The sequence below is a fragment of the Apodemus sylvaticus genome, chromosome 3 (assembly GCF_947179515.1).
Source record: "Apodemus sylvaticus chromosome 3, mApoSyl1.1, whole genome shotgun sequence".
Taxonomy (NCBI): domain Eukaryota; kingdom Metazoa; phylum Chordata; class Mammalia; order Rodentia; family Muridae; genus Apodemus; species Apodemus sylvaticus.
In genome coordinates this window covers 22,115,264-22,137,647 of record NC_067474.1, presented here as the reverse complement: position 1 = coordinate 22,137,647, position 22,384 = coordinate 22,115,264, and the positions used below count along the sequence as shown (strand labels likewise).

Below are 22,384 nucleotides of genomic sequence, written 5' to 3'. Positions count from 1 at the left end.
TCATTTTCTCTTTAACACTGTAACTTATGGATATTTGAAATTGCTTATGAAATTGCTGAGCTTGCATATGTATAGCTAGGGCCTAATTTCCTTTACTCTGCTTTTCTTTCCAGATAGAAGAATTTCGAAGGCTGAGGACACATGTCAAGGGGGCAGAACTTGTCGAGGGCTGCGATGGGATTTTGGGAGATAATTTCCGACCTACCCAGCCCCTGAGTGACAGAGTCATCCGAGCAGCATTTCAGTAGCCAGAGAGACTGGGAACAAGCCCATCTGCATCAGGGTATGTGAGGTCAGGCAGGATGTGAGTTACCTTAGCCCAGCATCCCAACGTCATTCTAGAGACTGACTACTGAAATGCATGGCATTGTGAGACATTATGGTGCGTCCTCCAGCTCCATTAGTGGCAAGTCAGGCAGTCCTATCATTTTATATATATAATCTTATTTTCCTTTATTTTCTCACTTGAAATCCTTAATAGCAATTTCTGGTTCAATAGTGGCTTTCCTAAGGGAGGGCACGTGGGGTGCAGAGGCAGGAATTTGCCGTGGTCTCTTCAGCATTCACTTTGTCATCTCCTGAAGATGCAGTAGCCGCTTCCTCTGATCCAGAGCATGAAAAGAGCCCTAGAAGAACTAGCCTTCCTGTTTGTCACCGTGTAGGGTCGTCTTGTTTAGTGGTGTATGGAGGGCTGACCCAGCATGACCAAAAGGCCTGCGTTCTGTAGAAGTCTTTGTTATTAGCCTATGTTGCCTGTACAGAGTAATGGGTTGGGATGTGACATTTTCATATATATGGCCCACTTGGTCATATTGCTCCTGCCCCTGTACTCTCTTTTGTTTGCTTCTTAGAAGTACTTTTTATTTGCTCACAGAAGCAGCATATATTAGCTACTTTAAATAATATTATTTTGTTGAACGACATATTGAATCCACCATATTTATTATTTACACGCAGGGAGCTCACAAACATGGGAAAGTAAAAAAAAACATGCAAAGATTGTTTTGTATTAGAGTCTTTCCTTACCTTGTAAGCCACCTAAGTGTGCATTGGTCAGAGAAACTGCAGCAGACAGCTGCTTCCCACAATGGGGACACTTCTGCTAGAACAGTTCCTGAAGAAGCAGGACAGAGCTAGGCCTGGCCATGAACTCTTGAGATCATGGCTTGATGTGTGAGATGTCTTGGCCACATAGATCAACAGTGAAGTCAGAGACGAGTGGAAAGCTCAAGCCTTGAAAACTCAGTCTCATGACCCAGCTGCTATTGATGGAGATTTCCAAAGGTGATGACGTCATCGGTCTACACTTTCTGCTTTTAGTCTATACTATACTGGAGACCTGGGTTTTCTGGCGTATGCTGCTCACTCTCTACCATACCTCCTTCCTTTTGCCTATGTGACCGCTCAACTGCCCAGAGCTCAGCTCAAACACCAGGTTCAATAGGGATCCTCTGCTTTTCTCTTGCAGCTGACTTGTTTCCTGACCCCTTTTCCTATTTATGTGTTTCTTATTTCCCTATTGTATTTCAAACTCTATGACCTGGGATTGTTTTGTTTCACTATGAACCCACTATAAGACATGACGTGTTGTATCTGGCTAGTCTTCAGGTTGATGAGAAGTTCCTCAGAGCATACATATAGAGCAGTCAGCCTCAAGTGTTCTCATCTCTGAGCTGGCCAGCGTAGTTCCCCTTCCCCTTCCACTAACTTGAGATAATGAAGGCCCAGCAAATCCACCATTGCTAGGAATGGGAAAAGTCTAGTAATTCAGATGTCAAATGAGAAAGTCCAAGTGTGCTTTAGGCCAAAGTTAAAAATGGATAAGCCAAAGAAATAAAATGAACTAAGTAAGTTCCCAGTGATTATCGAGCACTTATTTTGACTGCGGTGGGTATGCCACAAGATCAGAAATTAGTCGGTGTGCAATATGGAAATGTTTGTCACAGAGAGGAAAAATGGCATTTGAATGGATCAGAAGGATTATTTTGACAAGTTTTTATGGAATCTTAAATGGGACTTTATAATAGAGGTAGTCGAAAGCCAGGCCAACCACTGCCTAAAGCAATTCATTGCTTGAACAGTGACACTGAAAAGTTGATGCACGCAGATTGACTGGACTCCTTTTTCTTCACACCTCCTGGGCTGAGGTCAGAGACAGTCTCCACTGTGATGTGAGTGGCTCAGCAATGAAGGATGCAGTGGCCAGAGTTCATAGAAAGGTCTACAGGGACGATAACTGGACACTTTTTAGAAGGGCATTTGTTTAACTTTACAAATGGCTACCCAGTTGTTTTCTCAAACTACTTTCAGTCCCACCAGAATGGAAAACTCCATTTCCTTCAGACCACTAGCACTGCCTGGCTTTAATGGTCTTCTTAAAACAGTGATTATCACTTTAAGTGCACAGATTAACGGTATTCATTGTGATATTTTACACATGCACGTTTATGTATTTATTATGATAAAGTGGGTCAGGTGAAGCAGAACACTGAGACTGATTTTATTTTGAGCACAAATTGTAGGGGTGGGGTGGGGTGAGAGGGCAGGTGTGCGACTGAGCAGTTTGTTCTCTGGGACAGATTTTAGCATTGAAGACTTTGAACCTTAAAGGCTGCAACCAAGAGGACACACTGAGACAAGTTTTGTGAAGAGCAGGTGCTTTGTGTGTTCCAAGATGAAGGAAGAAAGGAGTGTTGACCTAAAGATTGGACCTGTCTGTGCCTTGCTTTGTTTTTTAAATGATGAATAGGTTAGTCACTAGGTGGTAATGGCACTTCAGAAAAGACCCCATGGAAGGAGAGGATAGACCTACAGGAAAAGGCCCTTTAAGAGCATAGAGAGGTACGAAGGGACTGAGCAATGGTAACTTACTGGGCTTCCCAGACTATAGCTACTATTCTCTCTGTGAATATAATTAATGTAAACGACACTTTTAGTGACATGAGATTATTGCCTTGAGTGCTTGATTCATATCTGGTCCTAGATCAGAGTTGCTTCTGAGTATCTAAACATTCATCACTGTGCTCTGTGTGTCCTTTGTCTCTCTGTCTGTCTTTATCATACACAGATACTGAAATCTCATGCTGCTTCTGAGATTTTGTATATGTTAGATCATTAATTATTTGATAGAACAATGTTATTTACTTTTTCTAAGTTTTAAAGTAGTTGCAGTTGAGATATTTCTTTTCAAAGGGGAAAATCCTTCAGAATTTCTAATTCTGATTTTGTCCTTTTACGAATGCATTATTATCCTTTTGTGTCTTGAAATGCATAATACAAATGTAGTCTTAGTTCTACATAAAGTTATATTGGGAAATCATACTTATGGATGTTTTCTTTTTATTTGATATTTAATAATACCCTAAGGCACATAATTCAAATTTTTATTAAAGCAAAATTATTTGATAGTCAGACTTTGAATTTAATGCATGGATGTTTCATTTAAGCTCTTAGAACTAAAGAGCAGGAAAATTCCACGATAGTTGTTCTCTTAAAAATGCTTAAAATAATTCAGATTTATTTCAGCTGGGCTTTTTGAAATAACTTTAGTTTTGGAATTAAAATGGCAGGTTTTTAAAATGTGCCATTTCTGGACATCTGCAGGGCTTTGATAAGAAGAAGTATTATTCCCATGAGGAATTTGAGAAGATTTTATATTAGCACTTGAAAGTATGAATGAGAATTTGGTAGTTGTTTATCGAATTAGCATGTAATTCACTAAGGTGCTAAGAATGCTTTGGTTCAGCAGTGATGGTTCACATTTCAGGGAGACTATTGCTACTATGAGGCCCATTACTTGTTGAAGTTTTTAAAAAGTGTTCATTTTTATTTGTGTATGTGTGTGAGTGCACGCCACATATGTTCAGATGCCACTGGAGGCCAGCAGAGGGTATCAGATTCTTTGAAACTGGCATTATAGGGGGCTGTGAGCATTCTGCTGTGGGTGCTGGAAACCAAACCCAGGACTTGTGAAAGCTAATTACTGAACCATCTCTGTAGTTTAATTAGTCTTTGAATTTTTAAAATTGGGTTCAGAAAAAACAAATACTAGTAACAATAGTAAATAATAAGATCAGGTTTGGGGTCCAGTTTATACATGATGCCTGATATCACAATATTAGTAGTAATCTTCTGGAATATGGTTATATGCCTTTTTCATTAAGTGTTAGCCTAATTTAAAAGCCAATTGGATGGGTCACAGAGTAGATCACCCAAGACTCAAATATCATTAATCCATGCATAGGTTCCCACTGACTGCAATACATTACAGTGATTTATTTTCTGCAAGCACCAATTATACATGTTTCTTTTTCTTATTGAATGTTCTTTCCTCCATTAAAAACAGCAACAACAAACAGAAAAAGAAAGAAAGAAGAAAAGACCAGCAAACATCCCAGAATAATCTTTTTGCAAATTGCTGCCATTTTTTTTCTTGGTCTTTGAAGCCATCCTTGATTACATTGAAAATTTCCCAGCATGTGTTTCTGTAGTTAATGGCTTTGTCTTCTCAGCTTTAATGAAGTAATATCCAGCATCAGTTTCATATCTGTTTTCTTCTGTAACCAGAAGGAATTCTTGGCTAGAAAAACACAAGGCCTCATGTGTGAGGAAAACCTCAAGAGTCACAGCCAACCTGTTATTCCTCCAGGATGAAAGAAAAGACCAAAGCCTTTTCAGTTGGCTGCACTTGGCTCAAACCATGTAACGTGATGTCCAGGATCAGCAAAAGCTCCACAGATAGGCCTATTCTCTGTTTACTGGATCCCATAGAATTCTCTCAATGCTTAAAGAATGATTTCAGTAATCCAGGTCAAGATCTGGGTCAGAAGTCTGCTCTTGCCTCAAGATCTAAATCACTGGTGTGCCCTCCATTTCTGCATAGTAGTTCATTCCAGATGTAGTTGAGCTGACAACCAGGAAGAACCTTAACACCAGGGGTGCCTAAATCACCCCTTAGGCTTTGAGTATTTGACATAAAATGATTCTTAGCTTGAGAGTGAAGGTATCAGAGCTGCATAGGCTCTCTTCCTGATTACTGCAATAGGCAAGTAATTCCTGCCCTGAAATATGTTTCTTTACCTTTTTATGTTTTTAGAAATGTTAATAATTGTGTATAAAATTCTGAAGCGATTTACTTTTTTTTCTTACCTGACAGTTTAAAAAGCCATTTGATAAGACGAAAAAGAAAAAAAGATTTTACAGCCAAGAACCACTGTCTTTGTTGAGCATTCATATGATATATGATATATGATGTATGATATACAACATATAATATATGATCATATAATATATGATCCTTGAAATACAATCAATTTCATGATTTTTAACATCAAGACATGTTTTCCAAGGAAAACCATCACGACTGTGGCCAATTCATGTGACCTAAATATGTTTTCTTTGTCTATTGCTCTTTGCTCAAAAGACACATGTTGAAGTAGAAATGGATCTAACCAGGCAGCTAAGAGGATATTTATCAGCCAAGGAAAGAATTTACTTCTAGGAGCTGTAAAGTAGACCTGTCCTATAGATAAGAAGGTCAGTCCTAAGAGCAGGCTTTTGTGATGTTGTGGATTAGAATTGTCCCAGTTCCTTCCTGTATGGTGTTGATGGGAACCTGGCTGTACCAGGGTATGTTCTAGCAGAGCCCTTGGATGCCTTTCACTTCTGGGCTTGTCTGATGAATGTTCTTCTCTCTTGACTAACTGTGTCATGGCATGAGAAGAGGCAGGAGGTCTGTAAACATGGGCTCAAGCTAATAGGGTTTTGTAGAAAAGGTAAAAGCTAAGACTAGAATTTGGGGAAATTTCCAAAAGTGCTAAAAAGCGAGTACAGAATCCCTCAGAAATAACATGCTCCTTCATCAGGATTTTCAGAGGCCATTTTTCTCTTGGCTACTGCATGAGTCTGCACAGCCATCTAGAAAATGACTCCCACACTAGCGTTCCATTCTGATCAGAAGCCCTAAAGGGAAAATATAGTCAAGGTAGGATTAGTAACTTGCTTAAAAATTTTCTTAGAAAAACTCAAGAGAATTTTCTAGAAAGTCAGGTCACTATTTACAGCTTAGCCTGCTACTGAGTACTTGGCTGGCTACAGGAATTGAATTGCTAAGCTGCTCTTCCTCTTAGGATCACCCCAGCCCACACCCCAGGAACTCACCATTGGGAAGAGTATTCTACTGACTTGACTGTTTAAATACAGTTTCTATTTGAGGGGCCACAGTTTTCTCCATGAGGTTTTTTTCCAAGAAAATTCGGGATCACCAGCCTTTCTCTATTTACTGGAATTTAGATCCACATTAATTTAGCTTGTAGTTGATTTGGTTTTCTAATAATGTGGTAAGGAGTAAGTATTATTCTCCACTAAAATGTGAATTCCTGTGTGCTGGAATTAAGTCCATGTGTAAAGTATTATGTTAGCTTAGTTTTCTTTACGTAAGACTTCTAAGAACATTTACTATGCCAAGGTCCAAGACAGCCTGGTATAGGATACACCTCTGCACAGATTTAACCTGAGAGCTGTAACAGGTAGTGTGAGGGAAACCAAAGCATTTTTATGGTTCTAGAAGACCTCCAGCAGTGAGGATCAACACAGCTAGCTCATAGGGACCAGAGACCTTTTGTTTCCTCCTGTCTCTAGGAGAGGAAGGGCAGACCCAGGGTGTCCTCTTTTTATTTAAGTGTGTTAACAGAGACTCTGACTGTATTCTTTCATACAGACCTGGCTCTCTGCTGGCTGGTGCTCAAAGGTGAACCATATGGGACCCTGGCTTCTTCACCTAACCCCACAGTTCCAATTCATGGCCTGTCTCTGCATAGTTTCCTTCGGATAGCTTCCAGAGCTGTTTAGTGTCTTCATATCTGTCCTTGCTGCCTACAAAGACAGCATCAGATTATGTAAAACTGGTGCATGCATTCTGCATAAACCTGCTATGGAAAGACACAGATGACAGAGCCCAAGCTTAATTGTCAACTCCAGTCAGTTGGCAGTAGCTGTCTGGAGAGTGTAAGGAGTTTGTATTTCCCTATGAGCACAATGAGAAAGAGTATTGGGACTGACTGACAATGTCTGCTATTGGTTTCCTATCCTTTGTTGCAGCCCATAATTAAAGGTAACATTATTAACATGTGGCTTTAGTGTTCTAGTTGTTAACTATGGAAATTGGTTTGCATTAGCCAGTACTACACTGCCTGGTATTAGCCATTACTGAGGAAGTAAGAGAATCAGGTCAAAGTGGTTGGATCAAAGTAAATCACTTTACTTTGTCAGTATTTTTTTTACTCTCATTTATGTAAAGATTGAGGTCTAGGGTAAGGGGACTAATCCCTATCCTGCCAATATTCCACTTTCTAATACTATAGAGCATACTGCTTACACACAGGAAGTGCTTGAAAAACCTGAAGTGTTGGGGCTGAAGGGATAGCTCAGCCATTAAAGTCTATGCCTCAGAGTAGAAGAGAAATGCCATTGCACCAGGGAGGGAAGAGCGATCGATCGGGAGCCTTGCAGAGAGAGGGATTCATGCTGAACCCTCTGTGTGGAGTGGACGTTCTCTCCTGCAAAGGGAAAGGGCTTAGTAAATTCCTCTATTTGGGCCTCTAGTGGTGAAATCCCAGGGGTGGGGTAGCTTTGGAGATGTGAAGCAAAACTCAGGATAAGGTGACAGAAGACTGTGTCTGGAATGGTTCTTGTCCCCGAATGCAGAACAACCTCTTTCTTCCTATGAAAGGATAGGTCTGTGGAGTCTCTTTGACGCGTGTACTAATCCCAGTCTCCTCAATAAATCTATGTTTATACACACGTGGCACATACACATACACACGTATGTATATATGTATAGGTATAGGTAGGTATAGGTAGAGATAGAGATAGAGATAGAGAGGAGATAGAGATAGAGATAGAGAAGAGATAGAGAAGAGATAGAGATAGAGATAGAGATAGAGAAGAGATAAAGATAGAGAAGAGATAGAGATAGAGATAGAGAAGAGATAGAGATAGAGATAGAGATAGAGAAGAGATAGAGATAGAGATGGAGATGGAGATGGAGATGGAGATGGAGATGGAGATAGAGAGGAGATAGAGATAGAGATAGAGATAGAGATGGAGATGGCGATGGAGATAGAGATAGAGAGGAGATAGAGATAGAGATGGAGATAGAGATAGAGAGGAGATAGAGATAGAGATGGAGATGGAGATGGAGATAGAGATAGAGAGGAGATAGAGATAGAGATAGAGATAGAGATGGAGATGGAGATGGAGATGGAGATGGAGATGAGATGGAGATGGAGATGGAGATGGAGATGGAGATGGAGATGGAGATAGAGATAGGAGATAGAGATAGAGATAGAGATGGAGATAGAGATAGACATAGAGATAGAGATGGAGATAGAGATAGAGAGGAGATAGAGATAGAGATAGAGATAGAGAGGAGATAGAGATAGAGATGGAGATAGAGATAGAGATAGAGAGGAGATAGAGATAGAGATAGAGAGGAGATAGAGATAGAGATAGAGAGGAGATAGAGATAGAGATGGAGATAGAGATAGAGATAGAGAGGAGATAGAGATAGAGAGGAGATAGAGATAGAGATAGAGATAGAGATAGAGATAGAGATAGAGATGGAGATAGAGATAGAGAGGAGATAGAGATAGGTATCAGGCTTGAATTGGCTCATTTCACCAGCGGAGAAAGAACTTATTGTATTTCTCAAAGAAAGAACTTATTGCATTTCTCAGTATCTTAGAAAACAAAACATAGACTCACTGTGAATCAGCCATGTCAGCCTTGTGTATCACCTAGGGAAGGTGATAGGAAGTATTCACACGAAGACTTGAACATGCAAAGCAATCTGAGAAACATGAACAGCAATCCCTGCAGACTACATAAAAACCAGCGGAAAGAGAGCCCTCAAGCTTCGGAGGCAGCGAACGCAGGATGGATGATTGCACCCACTGAGGGGGCCCTGTCTTCAGCAAGCAGAAGGATGGGTTGTAGGGTCACTGTGGAGACAGCAGAATTACAGGGAAAGAAACCCCACACTGCTACTGTAAATATTATTTGGGGGTTTCTACCCCACGTTAGATCACTTAGTTCCCAAATAAAAGACATCAAACCTTTATATTTATAATAAGCCTTAAAACATCAGAGCTGGGCAGGTGTCAACCCTCTGTGATATTTTGTGATCTTTCCTGTCAATAACCCTGATGTGTTCTTGTCACTAACCCGTGCCTGTTTCCACCCGGCCACTCTACTCCAACAGGCTAGCTCTCATGGCCGTGTGTGCTCACGATACACTTACCCATGGTGCCTTCTTCCGTCTTCTCTTCCCTCTCCTTGGGAGTCTCTGCCCCAGACCCCCAGCAGGGGAACAAAGTGGCCTCTGCCCTTGTGACCTAACCTCCCCTTGCGGATTCTACTTCCTAATACCCACCCTGTAAGAACTGGGAGGACACAAACATTTAGACCATTCAAGTATACATAGAAGAAATCTTGTTAGAGGACAGTGGATGCCCACGGCTAAGAGGCCATCTATTTAAAATGATTTTAGTGGAAATATGGCCAGGACAAATGATTGCTTTTAACTGGAAATTTTAGAGGCTTTTGTTGTTGTCATTATTGTTTAAATGGAAGAGGTTCAAATAGAGGTGTGTTTACTTCTACGACTCTTTTAATTTTACTTAAACATCCAAGTTAATTGTTTACACAACAGACCTTCAACAATCTATGCTCAGCACTTTTGACAGAATCTGAAATTTGTATTAAGATTATATTAAGATTTCTCTGGTTGAGAAATATGTTAGGAAATAAGGCAAAAACCCACCTTTTCTTATAATGGGACACAGTACAAACAAACCCATTCTCATAATGGCTGCCCAAAATCCCAATTTAACGTAAGTTCACTGACTTTGATTTCTGGACGAAAAGAATTAAGCTTGAACTAGTGAAAAATGAAGTATATGTGCTTTCAATTAAGAAGTAATTAGACACTCAGTCAACCTTACGGCACACCAGGGAGTGAGGAGGAGGAAGAGAAATGTGACTCACTGTCCTGTATAAAATGGCTTTGTTAATTAGTGTAGGGCTAATTAGGATTGAGAGACAGTCACACTGTATCACATAGGTTTACTTCTGAATAATTTTAAAAGCTAAGTCGGGTGTTCTGTAACTGCAGCGCAGAATGAGGTGGAGACTTTTAGTAAGGTTTATCCTACAGAGTAGATAATTCTATATAAATGCTCAAGTGATGGCTTCAGACACTGGGCTGTATAGCGTCTCACTTAATGTTCCCAACACTTGGTGAGACATGTACTCTGTCTTTTAGAGATAAAGAAACGAGGCAGAGTTGGGATGAGTAGCTTGCTTAAGGTCACAAGCAGTACAGCCATTCAGGTCCCCGTGGGGTTAACTGCTGACAGTGAGCTATTGAACACATCTATGAATCTCTGCCTTCTCTTCCTTTTTAGATAATTCCCTGGAAAGGAGATCATCTGAGTGGGTGGGGAGCGAGCATGTTTGTTTTCACTTGATGGGACAACTTGCTAATTCTTCTGCAGGTTCACTAAGTCACATATGGTCACCCTGTGAATATTTTATAGAAAGAAGTTTTGTCATCCAGTCTCCGACCCTTGGTGTATCTCCTTTCCCTTCCTAGTCTATGTTAGAACAGGCTAGCCACTGAGCTATTTCTTTGCCTTTGTTTCCACGACTCCAAATACAATTGATAGTCATGTATGGCTTAAAAATTCAAGCAACCACAGCATTCGATGAAGCAATGGCACACATCCCCGGAACTCCACTGCCTGCAGCAGCTGCCATCACCAGCCCCAGGTGTCCTGGCATGGCTAGAGGCCCTGCAGCATGTCTGTGAGTTAGCATGATGTGCTTGGTGTGATGGTGACAGAGTTAGTGATACTTTACCCTCACTTAATGTAGCCATGTGTGTCTCAAGGGTGGCAGGGAAGTGACAATGAGAAAACAAAATCTAAATATTAACATTTGTTCTGCATTGTAAGTATAGATGGAATATTACATGCATACATGTCATCTATGTATGCATGTAATGTTCCATATGGAATTATTCTGTGTATGTTACTTGTCTGCTGGTTTGATGATGTCTTCTTCTTGTTGAATAGCTGTATGTCATAATTTAGGTGTTTATTTTTTAAAGGTTTATTCATTTAATTTTATGTGTGTGAGTGTGTTCTCTGTATGCATGTGTGTGTACCATGTGAATCCTGGTGTTCATCATTGGATTCTCTTGGAAATAGAATCAGGGATGTTTGTGAACTGTCCTGTGGATACTTGGAACCGAACCTGCATCCTTGGGAGAGTAACAAGTGCTCTTAGCCACTAAACCATCTCTCCTTCTCCAGTGTGTTACTTTTAAGCATGTTTACACTTAAAACATATTTACACCTGGGTAACTTCCAGTGTTCTGCTATAATCAACTATACTGTGGCCTAGTTAGTGTCTAATTTTAACAAATTAGCAGAGTTATATTTTAAACCAGAGAAAATTACTGTCCTCAAGAGTTGTGTCAATTCATGTCCCAACAAGCCACATGTCCAGCTGTGTTCACTTTTACAAGCATGGAGTCCTTAGGAAGTTCTCATCTTTGCCAGTGTGCACACAGATGATGCTCTAATTATAGAGTCCTGTGGTCCTTGGCTCTTCCATACTATTCTGTTATTCTGTCTAGTGATGAGCTCAAATAGTACAGCTTGTGACATCAGTATACACAAGATCCCTTACCTGCCTTCTTCTCACATCTTTAAAATTTCCAGATAAGCTATAGAATCATTTTATGAGAAGACTAGAAGTAACAACAAGAAAGAGTAACACAATATGAGAAAAATGGAAGGAAGAAAACTACCAGAGTGTGAGGCTTGTATGGCATACCACGGAAGTTTATTTCTTTATAATATTGAGGAACAAAGGGTAGATATCTGTTCAGTACAATCACTAGAGTTTTTATGTCCTGCATATTTTTAAGACTATGCTTTATATATTTTGTCCATTCGCTGCTGGTATGCTTGGGCAGAACCAACAGGGTTATGGCTGGACCGTGAACGCAGTGATGGCCAGCAAGCCTCTGTACTGTCTCCCCAACTTGGGCAGATCATCAGTAGTCATTTTGCCTTCATAAATGAGGTGGAGACATCAGCGGTTTAAGTTCCTGGGACTGTTTGGGGGCTAAGGACTAAGCTGTTTGTGAGCCTAAAAGGACATGCTAAGCAGATTAGCATTCACAAAGCATGAGCACTCACTGGACCATGATGACTATTCGGTCCATGTTGACTTGTTGACTAGTATCTTTTTCCATTCTGTTTTTATGTTGATTAGTGTTTTGTGGAAAACATAATTTGTTAGATTGTCTCTGCTTTTCTAATGATCCTTTCATTTAGTGCCTAATGACGGTCAGCTGCTTTTGTTTTATTTTATTTTATTTTATTTTATTTTATTTTATTTTATTTTATTTTATTTTATTTTAATTTTATTTTATTTTTTACTTGTCTAGTTAAACCGTAGTAGTATTTGTCAATTGTGATAATTTTATGTATTTCTAATTTGAATCATTCTTTCTCAGTTGCATCAGTGGGTACTCTATAGAGTGCTAACTCATTTGCTGTGGTGTCTGCTGTCTTTATTTCTGAAGCTCTCAGATCTCTAAACGCAGAATCTTGTTCTCCAGCATCTTTCCTTGGAGTGTTCAAAAAGATTGCCAGTCCTGACCACTCCCTTTCTCTTCTTTGATATTTCTTTGTTTTCCTTTCTGTAATTAAGTAGCTATGGGGACATCAGATAACTGGGTGCCATTGCTTACCATAGACACACATTGAGTTTCAGTCTTCTATGTGCTACTGCTCAGAGCTCTCTGAAGGAGGTTTTAGGCTAGAACTGAGGCAGGTGGGTGCAGCTAAGTTCACATAGAAGGAACTTGTGCAATCCACTCAATGATGTGTCCCTAGTGCCAGGGAAAATGGCTACTTAAAAAGGGTTCTCGTTCTTAGCACATCACTATTTCTTTTAGATTTTTAAGTTAAAATGTTTTTTAGATTTATTTATTTTGTGTGTGGGAATGTTTCGCCTACTCGTATGTGTGAGCACTATGTGTGTGCCTGATGCTTATGTGTGTGTGTGTGTGTATACTATGTGTGTGCCTGATGCTCATGTATGTGTGTGTACTATGTGTGTGCCTGATGCTCATGTGTGTGTGCATACTATGTGTGTTCCTGATGCTCATGTATGTGTGTGTGTACGATGTGTGTGCCTGATGCTCGTGTGTGTGTGTGTACTACGTGTGTGCCTGATGCTCATGTATGTGTGAGCACTATGTGTGTGCCTGATGCTCATGTGTGTGTACTATGTGTGTGCCTGATGCTCATGTGTGTATGTACTATGTGTGTGCCTGATGCTCATGTATGTGTGTATACTATGTATGTGCCTGATGCTCATGTGTGTGTGTATACTATGTGTGTGCCTGATGCTCATGTGTGTGTGTGTACTATGTGTGTGCCTGATGCTCGTGTGTGTGTACTATGTGTGTGCCTGATGCTCATGTGTGTAATATGTGTGTGCCTGATGCTCATGTATGTGTGTGTACTATGTGTGTGCCTGATGCTCATGTATGTGTGTGTACTATGTGTGTGCCTGATGCTCATGTATGTGTGAGCACTATATGTATACCTAGTTCTCTTGTGTGTGTGTGTGTACTTTGTGTGTGCCTGATGCTCATGTATGTGTGTGTACTATGTGTGTGCCTAGTTCTCTTGTATGTGTGTGTGCTATGTGTGTGCCTGGTACTTTTGATGTCAGAGAAGGAATTTGAATTCCCTGAACTGACTTTTGGAGTGGTTTTCTGATCCACCATGTTCTAGGTCCTCTCAAGAACGGGTACTTTAGCTGCTGGCCATCACTACCCCCCGAGTCACCATTTCTTAATAGTTCCCATTTTGGAGACTCCATTTTGAATTGTTGTTCTTAAAAGGAACACTTTCATAGATAGTCAGTTAGCTGAGTCAGACCTCTTGCCCCTAAAGTCAGCTTCTGACCTCTGCGGCCTCTGAGGGGCAGGAAGTGCACACACGTGCAGTTGTATTGTTCATAGCTTTTCAGGAAAGTCCCTAAAGGGATCTGAATTCTCCTCATTTCCCTGGGGTCTCTTAGTAAAAAACAAATTAAACTTCAAAATAGGCATGTGAAAGATAACATCTGTTGCAATTATATTGAAAGAATTGTTGTTTTAACAGACTTTAGGATGTGGTCATACTTCAAGGTCATTATTGAAGAACAGAAAATTCTCTCTACATTTTAGTTTTTTCTGTCTGTGTTTAGACAAGAGGGTATTTGGAATACATCCCAAAGCAGAGAATGCAAGCCTGATTACCTTTGTTCATTTGTCATTTCTTTAGATTCATGTTCTTGATGACCCGATGATATGGTTATCAGAAAGAATTTAGAAAATGCACAGAACTCATCAAAGGGAATGTTTGTCACAAATAATGATCACTGATTGAGCATTGGCATCTTTTTTAACCACAAATAGCATTAAAATAACAGAAAAGAGAATTTCTTTAAGTGTACAAATTCATAAGGATGAGAAAGCAAGAGGAAAGACACAGGCTGCAGCACTTTAGAGTCCGGAAGCATGTGATGTGGTGATGGGGCGTGGTGATGGGGCATGGTGATGGGGCAAGGTGATGGAGGTAGCATAGGTGTTGGGCTCGGAGGCCTGTATATTTGCCACAGAAGCCTCTGAATATCAAAGGGCAAGGCTAGTGGTAGCTGTGCTGGTTGAATACCTTTTTGAGAAGCAGTCATTTCTTAAAATCCCCTCCAAAGGCCTCGCAGATGCCTGTAAATACTTACCCTATGAGAGAGTGGTCAAGGGCTGATAGGAAATTTGGCTGTCTCACTAAACCAGGGTGGAGGATCGAGTTCTTGAGAACTCAGAGCTTCTGCTTTCTTCCTCTCTACCCATGCTCTGGTACAGTGTCTGGTGCAGCTGTCTGGCTGACCAACAAGGCACACGCCCAGGATAGCAGTGGAGTGAGATCAGAGACAGAAATCTGTCAGTGCAAATGTAAATGAGGTGGCTATGAGCTTCTGTAAGAAGTTTCCACAGAGATGGAAATGCAGAGACAGGGGCTCACTATGAAGCCCAGCAGGCCTTGAACTGATTAGACCTACCTCTATCTGCCTCACAAGTGCTGGGATTAAAGATGTACTCACTCTCTTAGCCACAAGATATGCCTTAACCTTTTGAAGCATATAGGACAATTAGTAGATGGCATTGAATTCAATTAATTATAAAAATTATAATATCCAAGATGATTATTCAACTTACATGCAGGGCAAAAAATGTAACGAAACACATAGTTTCATTTTGAATGATATTTATCATTACTATACTATAAAATAATCGATTCAACCAAGATTTTAGTATAAATATATTTGCAAGGTGGGATGTGGTAAGGACTTATGTACTTGTCTCAGGTGGTGTGCCTTTTTTGATGAGGGGGTGGGGATAGACTGGCTAGAGGAAAGCCCTTCAAATCTTCCCTTGCCAGTGAGAAAGTCAATAGGTAATACTTAAGCAGATTGGATAGTGGACTTAGAGGATCATGATCTGGGCTGTTTAATAAAATCTTTCCATGGAATGAATTGATTAGAAAGTTGCTGACATGTGAGACCAAGGACAGGTAGTCTTCATAGCAAACACTTTTACTTATTTAATGGTTTAAATGGCCTAAGTATAATTTTGATACAAAGTTAAATAGGAATACCTGCTGCTGTTGTTTTTGCCATACTTTTTGTGCATGTGCATGTGTGTGCAATGTGCACACATATGTGCAGGTCCACCCTTCTTTGGAGTATTTGCTTTAGGTCAGGTAGCATGTTGAGTACTTTTGAAATGGCTCAGATGAGACCTCTTATATTTTCATCTCTTTAGAACTCTCTCTGAAATACAGAACATTTCAAACATCTGCTATCATCTGCTCATCATGGAAAATAATGAGCCATGTTTCACATTTATTTTGGTGCTCAGAACATCAGGCGGGATGGTTTTGAAGCACCTGACATGATTACCAGTATGTGGGCTTCCAGCCTGGGGGCAGTGTGCTCAACACATTCTCATAAACCATGGAAGGCAAGGATTGTGATCTCAGGCCTCAGAGAGTGCCAGAGATCAGCCTGGAGTGTCTCTTAGTTGTTGAGTTCCTTATTAAGAAAGGGTCTCACTGCCTGCAACTGACTGGCCAGTGAACCCAAGGGATCACCTGTCTCTGCCACTCCAATGCTGGTTTATACGTGAACACTACCAAACGGGATTTTTTTACTGGGTTCTGGGAATCCAACTCATATATTTCATGCTTGCAAAATAAGCTCTTTACTAAAGGAATTATATCCCCAGCACCTAGAAGGCATCATTTTACTTTTTATAAAGACACAGATAATGAAAATCTTAACAGCAACAAAACAACAACAACAACAACAATAACAAAATGGCAGGTATTATTTCTAGCTTCCTCTCTGGGCAAGTATTAGCAGAGTAAGCATCCTAATTTACCAGCACATCACATACCAAGATAACTTAGTATTTCCCATAGGCATTTGCTGGGAACCTTTCAGTCATGCCCCTGGAGCATCAGAGACTAATAAGATACCAGTAATCATGTGAGCTTCTGTACTGTGGACACGTGCTTGAGGTCATTTCAGAGGAGGTAAGGTCTGAATCCCAAACTGATGGAATATTGCGAATTCCTATTTTGTTAGTTGAAATTTGGGGTTAAAATTTACTAGAAATTAGAATATTCTTCAAGTAAAATTTCCTGTTATGAACTTCAGATAATGTCTCTAGACCAACCTATCCCAAATGAGTTCTATAAAGGTCTGGTCCACGGGGAGATCTCTTAAGTCAGTAAAAATGGTTCCCATCCTGAATATAATGTCCATTTAGACATCAACAGTGCACATTAGCAACAGATCCTGGTGATTTTGAGTTAAAGGACTCTATTACCAGAGTCTTCATGGGGTTTTGGGATATATTTTTTTCCCAACAAGCTTTTGGTAATTTTGGGAAAGATTCAATTTCATTGTTTCCTTTGCACAAAAATGAATGCATAGTCATTAAATTCCTCTTAACTCTGAACTGCACTACATTGATTTGATTAGCACTCAGTTTCATGTATTTTAATTTGTAATCCATGTGTTTATTGTTACTAAAATATGTACCTTGACAATATCTTATTTTACCCTTGAAATATCAGATTTCTGAGGTTCAATATTATAGATATGACGGGAGAAGGAGTCAGAAGATATAAATTAAGAATGTGTTCAAGAAAATGTCATAATGGCTGTAGTTTAAAATGATATATTATTGGAAAATGGAAATAATAGAGTTTAAGTATTCTCCCAACAAAATGACAACAGTATGAGATGAGGCATCTACAGTTCAGCTCGATTCTACAATATATTTCAGAACACTATATGGTTATGGTTAGTGTGTCAATTTAATATATCAATTTGAAATATTATTAAAGGCTGTAGAATGACATTATTTGTTTGAAATATAGTTTGGAACTATATACTCCAGCTCTATAAACCCTTATTTTAAAAACTACCTATATGCTTACACGTGGACATTCATGACTTGCAAGTGTGTACAGGCATATGGACTGGCAGATAGGGATACCATACAGATTTTTTCTAATGAATTTTGTTGTGTCAGTGATTACAGTTTTAACTATGGTGGCAGTAGTGGTGGTGGTGGTGAATATTCTTGCACTTAAGATCAACCAGGTGGCTTTGTTTCTGTAAATTTCTAGAAATATTATTCTTTCTCAAGAAGCATATTGAGTCCTTAGCTTTTCTCTTCATTTTGTGGTACTGGGAGATTGAATAACATACTTGGGAAGTGTTGAGGCATTCCCTATCATTGAACGGACAGCTATTGTCTGAATCTATGATGCTGGGCATCTGCATACAAGTATCAATATCTACATCCCAGCAAGATGTTGGATTCCAGTCTTGGCTGACATATTTTCTCTAAATGAATGTCTTAGTTACTTTTCAATTGCTATAACAAAACACTGTGGCTGAAGCAACTTATAAAAGAAAGTATTTAATTTGGGGATCATGGTTCAAGAGGAATAGAGGCAACAGTCAGGCAGGCATGACATAGTAGCAGTAGCTTAGAACCTATACCTTGATATGAAATGAGGCAGAGAAAACTGAGTATAAAAACCTCACAGCCTGTCTCTACACACCTCCTAACCCTTCCCAAATAGTTCCTCTAACTGGAAATCACGTATTCAAACACATGAGCCTGTGAGGCGTATTCTCTGTCAAACCACGACTTTGGGAAACCTGTCGTTTGTTATGTCCCCAAAGTATTGTCCAATAAATTATTCTACATTTAACCATGTAATTATAGGACCTTTAAGGTGCTTTATGACCAGGAAGAAATGATTACTATCCATCATGTGTTTATAACACATGAACTTGTTAGCAATTTAAAGCCTATTTTTATTAAAACTGACACATAAGTATTTAATTGATAATAAAGCTCAAGTATCAATTTAGTTGAAAATATCTGTGACTTTGACACTGTATTTTAATTACATCTAACATAGAAATAAAATTATGGTGTCTTTGTTAGAAAATAACACACATAGCAAACCTATAAAGATGTTTAAAAATTTCTGCATTCTCTCATGTTTAATTTCTACTATCTTTAGTTGGATTTTAGAGAGGCTTTTCAGATGCTACAGAAGCATGCAAATAACCTAACTGCTTTGTTCTCTTTGCCTGAAGGAAGAAGACAGTGGTCCCACTGAGTCCTTTGATGAGTGGAATCTCTTGAGTGGCAGCTTCGTTTTAACCCTCAAGCCTGCATTATCTTCAGTTATCACAGTTTTGATGGATATCTGTGACCAGTGTCTGTATACATGCTGTCATGAAATATTAGAAGTGGCTGTTCATTGTAAAGAAAATCAGTGTGTATGCACACACCACAGCTTCTGGAATTCATACTTTTGCACATATTGCTTCTTGCTTATGTGTAGAAAGAATGAAAGTAGTTTTCAACTTATTAATATGACTGTATCATATATCAATATGAGATAAGAAAAACACATTCCCAGAGCCAAGTCATTTATTTCCTGTCTGTATTAGAAAATATGCTCACTAGTGTATTTCTTGTTAATAAAGTATGAGTTTTGATCTTCAACAACCTAGAATATCAAAATACAATATGAAGGAGTCACAAAAATTATCTCGTGTTTGTTTTCAATAATTGCATCAAATTTAATGTCAAATTGGTTTGTCATGAAAAAAATTTGAAGTAAATGCAAAAATGATTTATATATTATTTTTTAAAAACAATTTAATTCAATCTAATATAGTTAAGGCATGTCTGAAAGTATGGCTTCTAAGCAGTTAAGAGTAGCATTAAAACAGATAGGAAGAAAGATGGGCACAGCATACTAGTCATAGCTTTGTTTCCATAATAGAAATAAAATCCATTACTATACTATGTTAATTTAGTATTGTGTACTTTGTAAGTTTTCAAAATACATTATAGATGGTACTTTTGAGGTAAGATAAGAGCCAACCACACCCTTCTTTTCAGTTAAGCTCATCCTTAGTCATATCTCATTCAATGTGACAGAATGCTGTAAAGTGGTAGAGATAAAAGAAGAAATCAAGAACTTCCCAAATAAATCTTATTGGCTGTTTTAATTGGTGCAAAAAGAAACAACTTCAAAATAACAATCTCAGTTTGGAGGGATTGTGTTATTGCAGCTGGAATAAGCACCCATTCAGAGGCTTTAGATCTGTTGGGTAAAGGGAAATAATACAAATAAAAAAATCACAAAAGAGTTCTCCCAGAAAACAGAAGCAAGGGAAGTTCAACGTAGAGTCTTGGGCAGGAAGGAAAACTAGAGTCATGGTCACGAGGGAAGCGGGATACAGCAAGAGTCAGTATCCCTGGAACACAACAGAACAGCCATATGCATGGCCTCTGATGACAGAGAGAGGGCCTGAATCCTGCCTTTTTGAAATTTTTAGTATTTGTTAAAATGAAAATGTTAAAATATAGGTTAAACAAACAAACAAAATGAACCCTGAAATCCATGTTCAGCCATGGTTATGGGGATGCCATAGTTTATAGCTAATGGACTAGATCAAAAGGCCGTCATGGGTGGCCAGTTAAATGGTTCTCTTGGTGCTACTTTGGTAGTATAGTGCTTGGGGCACAGTCATGCATAGTGGTCTATGTCTCCACTCCCACAGAGCTGACCTGGACTTGTATTTTCATGTCTCATCCTTCCTATATTCTTCATCAATTTTACTCTGAAACATATAAAGTGGAAAGAGAAATGTAACAACAAAACTAATAATAATTGTCTTCCAGAGTGTTATCTAGCTGTCTTAAGAATTTCATAAAGCAACCAAATTTAATTTCTGAGTTTGTTTCTTAAATGACCATTTAAGATTAGTATCCATGGTGAGTTTTGTAGAGCAATTTTCATCCAGCAACATGGCTACTCTGGAAAGAGATCACATAAAAAGACTTTCTAGGTCTGTGTGATGCGGCCTGAATGACACACCTATAATCCCTCTGGATGGAATACAGATATGCTGGTAGCACACACCCTTAATCTGAAACAATGTGGGCAATGTCAGTTTGCAGAAGGAAGCAGCTGAGAGTGATGTCTAATTGAGGGGTAGACAAAGTTACAAATCAGAGAAAATTTTGACAAAATGAATCAGAGATAGGATACACCCAACTCTAAGGAGAACAGGGCAGGCGGGGGGGGGGTGAGTGCATTTCAATTGAGTTCAGGCAACACGGTGTTGTTCAGTTGAGTGAAGTTGAATGCAGTTGAGTTCAGTTGAGTTGGTGCAGTTCTTTTCAGTTCTGCTCATTTCCTGCAGTCAATACAGTTCAGTTTGTGGAACCCAAGATGCAGTTTTTTTTCCAAGCAGAGCAATTCAGTGAGAAGCCAGAGACTCCAGTTTGAATTAGTCACCTTGGAGAGGAGTTTGAGTCAGAACAGCTGAGTTGAATCAGCCAGCCAGAGTTCTGAAAGAAGTAGAAAGGGTGATTTTATTCAGCAGTAAGCCTCTGAGATGATAGTTACTTCTGGTGAATTAAAGGTACTTTAACAGAGGCTTAATATTCTTTACATTCTTTTCATCTTTTTGGCTCCCCCTTTTTTTGAGGGAAGTTTTCACCATGTAGCTCTGATGGTCTTGCACATCTCTGTGTAGACAGACTGGCCTTAATCTCACAGAGATCTGCCTGACTCTGTTGGAACTGACATGTGCCACTAAGTCTAACCTATACTTTTATGAATGAAAACCCCCCTCAAGTACTAATTGCAACTGATTCAGAATAGAAACATTAGTGTGTGTTTATATGAATCGATTTGAAAGTCTAATTTGTCTTTCAATAAAACTCCAAATAACTATTCTCAAATCTACTTTACTTTGATGATTACTGGGAAAGAAAATGCAAAGTTTTGCAATGATATCTGAGCCTTCTAGAACAGAAGTGAGGGAAGCTGTTAACTAGGACTATATGGTGACTTCTATAAGTAGTGAGATTTAGGGTAAAGGCAACAAGCTAAAATGCCTTTCCTTATAAAAGTCAGAGTTGCAGTCATTAATGACCTTAATGGTGTGTGAGGTGATACTGTCTCAGAAGGTTTGCCAGCCAAGACAATTTCAGCATCTACACGAGAAAGAAATGTGTGTGTTTGTATGTGTGTGGATACACACATGCCACAAGGTGCCCATGGAGGCTAGAGAACAACTTTCAGGAGTTGGCTCTCTCTTTTTACCATGCAGTTCTTAGGGATGAGATTGAAAGTTGTTTGATTACTGTTAAATTAAACTGTTCCCATTTGAGTTTATATTTTTAGTGTTCTAGGAATATATATCAGAAAATAGAATATCTATATACTAGTTACTGAGAATTGGTTTTTAGATTTTTTGCCAACTTGAATATTATGATCTACTTAGTTATTCCAAAATAGCCTCATTGCTTCCCTTTTTGTGCTATTATTGTCATGTGTGTGTGTGTGTGTGTGTGTGTGTGTGTGTGTGTGCTATCCTTGTCATATGACCAAAGATATTACCTTACATCATTTGTAGATGGATCAACAACTACTTTAGAATTATTAATCTGAATAATTATGTACATACTAAAGAATCTAAGAAAGGAGAGTAAACACATATTCACAGAGTTTCTTAGTCTTATGCGTCGATCTCCTTATGCTCATTTCATTCCAGGGGTTCAAGTTATTGACTGTGTCATTTTCTTACTCTAGTTTTGCTTTGTTCCCATCTGCCTTTGTGCTGTGATTGTCAGGAA

At 39.1% G+C, this 22,384-nt stretch overlaps 1 protein-coding gene across 2 annotated transcripts in view; it reads left to right on the top strand.

Moving 5' to 3' along the window:
• The window catches only part of Ca8 (carbonic anhydrase 8), a 97,430-nt gene extending 76,960 nt beyond the window's left edge, over window positions 1–20,470 (top strand). The window contains exons 8-9 of one of the 2 annotated variants that reach the window (XM_052176042.1): window positions 114–283; window positions 18,817–18,913. In XM_052176042.1, coding sequence (XP_052032002.1) covers window positions 114–248 — 135 coding nt within the window. In that variant the 3' untranslated portion in view covers window positions 249–283; window positions 18,817–18,913. Of the gene's footprint in view, window positions 1–113; window positions 284–18,816 lie in introns of both variants that reach the window. The other variant, XM_052176043.1, reaches the window with a different exon arrangement.
• The last annotated feature ends 1,914 nt before the right edge of the window (window positions 20,471–22,384 follow it).